Source organism: Crocuta crocuta, unplaced genomic scaffold (genome assembly GCF_008692635.1).
Source record: "Crocuta crocuta isolate KB4526 unplaced genomic scaffold, BGI_CrCroc_1.0 scaffold299, whole genome shotgun sequence".
Classification (NCBI taxonomy): domain Eukaryota; kingdom Metazoa; phylum Chordata; class Mammalia; order Carnivora; family Hyaenidae; genus Crocuta; species Crocuta crocuta.
Genome location: NW_027532747.1, coordinates 1,155,941 through 1,162,164, shown reverse-complemented (window position 1 = coordinate 1,162,164; position 6,224 = coordinate 1,155,941). Strand labels below are relative to the sequence as shown.

General features: G+C 48.7%; 1 protein-coding gene across 1 annotated transcript; it reads left to right on the top strand.

Moving 5' to 3' along the window:
• The first annotated feature begins 308 nt into the window (after window positions 1–308).
• On the top strand, window positions 309–5,025 carry PRR20G (proline rich 20G). The gene is given in 4 exon segments (XM_077780819.1): window positions 309–323; window positions 435–477; window positions 4,437–4,468; window positions 4,471–5,025. Coding segments are annotated over 4 exon segments (645 nt in total).
• Window positions 5,026–6,224: the final 1,199 nt, after the last annotated feature.

Sequence of the window (6,224 nt, the reverse complement as noted above, 5' to 3'; positions counted from 1 at the left end):
CCCTTCTCTTTGACGCGCAGCCCCAGACCCAATCCAATTTTATTAATCACTCTGTGACCTCTCCCTCTCATGGGCACTTAGCACAACGTTAACCCTGCATTTTTTCTGTACTGATCAGATCAGTCAATGGGGGCGTGCACGTCTATGAAGGATTCACTTATGGCGGGCCCCTTTGGCCAATGGAAAACTCCAGTCCAGTAAACTCTTCCCAAGTGAAGCCAGCCGTGTCCACCTTGGCTCCACCTACCCCTACGTCTATCCAATCATGTGCCAGGGTAACGGGCACCGTCTTACAAAAGGGGAATGCGATGGCCAAAAATCCAGTAGGCTTCCTGGAGGCTCGGAGGAAGGACGTCTGAAGACTGAGGTCTGTGGACACTTCTGGACCCCCGGCCCCTTGGACGCGCCTCCTGAAAGGGTATCCTGCTCTCCAGTTTTCCAGAGCCAGCTGCGAAGAATCCAACAGCGGGACGTCAGGTAAGTGTCCGGTGCCCCTTTTTGTTTTTAAAGTTTATTTATTTTCAGTGGGGGGTGGTGGAGGAGAAACAGAGACAGAGAATCCCAAATAGGCTCCCCCAGCGCGGGGCTCCGTCCCACCAACGCCAAGGTCAAGACCTGAGCCGACACGGAGTCAGAGGCTTAACCGACTGTGCCAGGCGCCCTCAGTTACTTTCTTTTGAACAATTTCCTGGTTTTTATTTTACTTTTTGGCATTTACTTAGGTCACTTAGAGGTCCCAATAAGGCACCTGAGGAAAAACAGCCGCCTCTGCTACTCCCCAACTTTTCACACCTCAGAGACCACCATTTTCACCCATTTCGCTTCTTTTAACATCACTTTCTGTTTTCTAAATACCATGTTTACACTGTTTCTAACTTGTTTTTCCATTTTAGACTTTATTTATGGTCTTCGCTCTATGGGAGAGAAGTAATTAGCCTTAGTTCCCCCATTCCCACCCTCCTCACCGCCAGGCACCCTCGCCCTGCCCACGCATTCCAGCCACACACCCCTTCGGCCCCCCACATCCCCCCAGAATTTCACATTCAAAATGGGATCATCTGGTCGACCAGGATTACTTCTTCCTCGAGTACACCTTGGATTTTCAAAACTTAATACTTGGGCTTTTAGTTGCTGATTGACCACTAATCCACTGTCACTCTTACCCATTGTTTAAATTCAGACTTAACCGGGTACTTATCAGTTTCATCTTCCGGTGGCATTACTGCCACACCCTTTTACCCTGCTCCAGCCTAGACTGGCTCCTCTTAGCCAACTCCCAGGCTGCCATCTTAGGACCTCTCTTGACCATCATCTGGGGAATTCCTTCCCCACTTTGGAATTTTATACCCTCTTAGTCGTTTTCTCTTTCTTTTTCTCTCTCTTTGGTGGAGCAAATCTTCTAGTAGCATTCCTGAGGAAACATGTATCCAAAAAAATTCTTTGAGACCTTGCATGTTTAAAAGTATCTTTGTTCTACCCTTCCTGGTTCATGATAGTTTGGTTGGGTATTGAATTTTAGGTGGGAAATCCTTTTCCCTCAGAATTTTGAAGACACTTCTTCCTTCTATCTCTCTATCTCTCTCTCTATGAAAGTTTTTAGAATCTTCTCTTTGTTTTCAGAACTCAAAAAAAAATTTTTTATAATTAACTTTGGTAATACTATGCCTCTAATTTTCTTTTTATTTTATCCCCTTATTTTTCATTTTTATCCTTTTCTCTTGGGGGATTTCCTCAACTTTATTGTTCAAAATATCCACGGANACAGTGTGAACAGGGGAGGGTCAGAGAGAGAGGGAGTCACAGAATGAAACAGGCTCCAGGCTCTGAGCTGGCAGTCAGCACAGAGCCCGACGCGGGGCCCGAACCCACGAACCGCGAGATCATGACCTAAGCGACAGTCGGACGCTTAACCGACTAAGCCACCCAGGCGCCCCTCTGAATGCTTCTTTTAAAAGTGCCTTTTAATTGGGTGCCTGGGTGGCTCAGTTGGTTGAGTGTCTGACTCTTGATTTTCAGCTAAGGTTGCGATCTCACAACCGGTGGAATGGAGTCCCATGTCTGGCTCTGTGCTGATGGCATTGAGTCAACTTGGGATTCTCTCTCTCTCTCTCTCTCTCTCTCTCCCTCTCTCTCCCTCTCCCTCTGCCCCTCCCTTGCTCATGCTCTCTCACTTTCTCTAAATAAACAAACAAACAGTAAAAAAAATAAAATGAAAGTATCTTGTAATTGAATCATGGGCATCATTTCTTCTCTTCTCTCTTGAAAGGTATTAATGATATATATTTTTTGAAATTTTCACCTATGGGATAAGCTACTTCTTGCTAGTTGCTTTTGTTTTTGTCGGTTTCCTGTCTCATGTTAGTCTCTCTTCTGAGGTTGATGACCCCTTGTTGGCCGCTCGTATTGAAAAAGGGACCCTGAGAAGCTGAATGGCAGCTCTGGGCTAACAAATGGGGCCTGTTGACTGGGCTCTGCAGAATTCGGCAGGGCTGCCAAATTGGGGAACCCCATGTGCCACTTTCTTGGTTTGTTTTTTTTTTCTCTTAGACTGCAGATGCTATCCAACGCCATTCAGATGCTATCCAATGCCAGCTCTGTCATCAGCTACATTTCCATAGATGGGTTTCCAGTCTGGGCTGTCTATTCCAGTCTATTGCTCAGTCATTTATCTCTGTTTGAACACCACACTGTCTTCATTCTTGTGGCTGGGATGCAGCTTCGTGATCTGTGATAAACCAAGTACCCCCATCATATTCCCTTTCTGGAGGGCATTAAAATTTTATAGCTATTGTGAAATCGTTCACCATAACATTTCCGTCCATACACTGAGGGTCCTAAATCTTGTCATCTTTACAAGTCCAGTAGATGCATAGCAATGGTACAACCTTTCCTTTAATTCGGATTGCTTCCTTATAAGGGAGGTTTAACATCCTATATGTATAAGGATCATTCGATTTTTCCCTTTTATGGATGGCCTGGGATTGCATTTTGCTGTTTTCCTCTATTTGATTGTTTATCATAACTGATTTTTTTTAGTGTTCCTGAATTTGGGGGATTTATCAGTTCAGACTTTCCTTGGTCAGTGAATGATCTCACACCTCCCTCCCCACTGGCCCACTTCTACTGGAGCTAAATCTGGGTCAACAAAGGAGAACATGGTTTGCATATTATGATAGGATTGGAAAGAGTTAGGAGAGTGCCCTGCAGACAAACGGCATTGGGGCCCTCAATACCCCCTTTCATTTACCCTGCCTTCAGGGGACCCCTGTGGTCCCCGTACCTCTTCACACCTTCCTAGAGGGCTGCAACTCTTTCCAGCCTTCCCACCTCCAGGGACTACCCCCTCCCTCCTCTGTCCACACTTCTCTTTCTGAAATCCAAAGGATGACTTGCTCCCTTCCTTAAAACCTTTCAATGGCTTTCCTTTGATCTGAGGATAGACTAAAACTTGGCTTAGCTTAAAGGGGTCTCTATGAACTTCTCCCTCCTGCTGGGCGAGCCCAACAGCTAGCCCAGGCGAAGACTGCTCCCAGTCTCCATCCCTCTGAAAATCTTCCCTCCCTCTCCACCCTTGCCTTGCAAGGCTGCTCCTTCCTGAAGAGGTCCTGGCTTTATGGGTTCATGTTAACTCCTCCAGCCAGAGTTTCTGGGCCTCCTGCCCCCAAGTACATTCAAGGATGACACTAATCTAAGCACTTGCTTTTAGCCACCAAGCCTTTGTAACACCCCAAGGGTCGGCTATCTCAGTTCATGAAAAAGAAACCTGAAGCCTATCACGGGTTAAGTTCCGATAGAATTCTAGGCCCTTTGGGTTCAACCCCACCTCCGCTGTAAGACCCCTACCTCCCTTACTTTCCACCCTGAGACCTGTTAGTGACATTACATTTTCTTTTATTTTGTTTTGTCCTGAGTGTCTCTTGTATTGAAGTTTAAGCCTAGTGAGGGCAGGGACTGTCCCTCTGAGTCAAATTGAATCTAGTGAATTCAAAGCGAATCTAGAATCAGTTTACCCATCAGGAAAATGGGGATGACGATTACCTAGCTGGATAAGTCATGGGGAGGTCAGATGGATGAAATGACCAGCCAGGGAGGGGAGGGGGGCGCCTGGGTGGCTCAGTCGGTTAAGCATCCGACTTCAGATCAGGTCATGATCTCACGGTTCTTGGGTTCGAGCCCCACATCAGGCTCTGTGCTGACAGCCCAGAGCCTGGAGCCTGCTTCAGATTCTCTCTTACTGTCTCTCTTTCAAATAAATAAACACTGAAAAAATAATTTAAACATTTTCTTGAAATGACCAGTGAGAGTGCTACGCATAACAGGTGCACTTGGGGCTCCCCTGGCCACCTTGTACCCTCTCCCCATTATCCTGCCCCCAAAGCTTCCTCCAAAAGCTCTAATTTCTTCTTCCCACTTTTTACTTCTCTCTTTTGCCTCAGGTGTGCGTTCTCAGGCACCAGAAGGTTCTGGCTCTGCTCCGCCATGGAAAGTAAAGGCATCATGAAAGCCGATGGCCAGGCGGCAAAGCCAGGCCAGCCCTCAAAACCCGTGGCTGTTGTGAAGCCCATGAGATACGTGACCCCAGCTTTTACAGATGACGTCGGACAGAGAGACCAAGGCCCCCGTGAAGGACGAAGCCAGCAGGCCGAGCGAGGTCACCTCAGGGGGTCAGACCTTCCCAGAGAGAGACGCGTGCCCAGACCCAGTCTGCGTGTGGAGTCGGATCACCGTGCCGAGCCCAGACACCGTGTGGAAGGAGAAGCCAGGCAGGCCCCATCCTTCGCTTCTACTGGGGCAGCGACGGGGCACGGCCAAGACGCAGGCCTCCACGCAGTGCAGCCTGGGGTCGGAATCCAGGTGGTGCCCGATGCCTCCGGGTACTGGGTCCTCACGAATTCCCCCACTTCAGCCGTCTATCCCTGCCTAGGGTTCCGACCCCCGGAGGGTTCTAGTTTGCTCTTTACACAGACCCCGTCCGGTACCTTTGTGTACGGGGTCCCAGAATTTTTTACCCACATTGCGCACTGACCTCCATCACTTCCCACCAGAGTCTGTCTGGGCTGGGCGTCAGTCCCAGCCCAAAGCCAAGTCCCCATTTCTGTCCCCACTCAGCCGCCCCCCCCGTGTTGTTCAGACTGAGCCTGTGAGTCTGATCCCATGTCCGCTTCCCATGCCCCTCCGATGTCGCCTCCTTTTGTTTTACCAAAGATGTACATGAGTTTGATCCCTCTGTGCTTGCTGAAATAAATCCCCAAACTCCTCTCGTCCTCTCCTGTCTCAGTCTGTTCGGGCTGCTATAATAAATAGCACAGTCTGGGAGGTTTATAAACAACAGACATTTATATCTCATAGTTCCGGGGGCTGGGAGTGCAGGATCGCCGGCAGATTCTTTGTGAGAACCCACTGTCTAGTTTATAGATAGCTGTCTCGTGTCCTCACGCGGCTGGAGGGGTGAGGGCGGCAGGAGGAGGGGTGTGGGCGCTCTCTGGGACCCCTTTTATAAGGGCACTAATCCCACTCACGAGGGCTCAGCCTCCGAATACCATCACACAGGGGTTAGGATTCCAACATGGATTTTGGGAAGGCACAGTCAGTGTACGTACGCCTTCACCACCACCAGATTTTTCAATCCTGAGATGCATAACTGCTACTGGACACAGCGAAGGAGCAAAAAAAAAAAAGGGGGGGGTGTGAGAAGTCACACCAAGGAAATAAGAAGCCATAGAACATTCAGGAAAAGAATTTTAAAGAGCATAATTAATATCCTCAGAGAGATAGGGGGTGATAGGCTATCTCTGACACGATAACATGTACTTCACATAAAAAGCCAATTAGAAGATGCTGGAAAGGAAAAGGTTGTTGGAATACACAATTATGTGATGTGACTCGCGGGAGGGACAGGACTGACGAGCAAATCAGCAAACTCGGGGCTTGGGCGGAGGGAGCCCCCAGAACGTGGCAAAAGAAAGGCGAAAGGTTTGAAAACTACTCACACCCACGTAGGGACGTCTAACACGGAAGAACAGAATATTTGGGCGATAGCGGTGTATGTCAACTGGCTGACTTCCCCGCCCTGAAGAAACACGCGAATCCTGAGCCGGACGCAACCCCACACACCTGGAGGAGGTGTGAGCAAGAGAAGGTTCCAGAAACCATCTGAGGGATGAACCCCATGAGGAAAGCAGGATTAAGGCTGACATCAGACTTCCGTTGGCAGCACCGGTGAA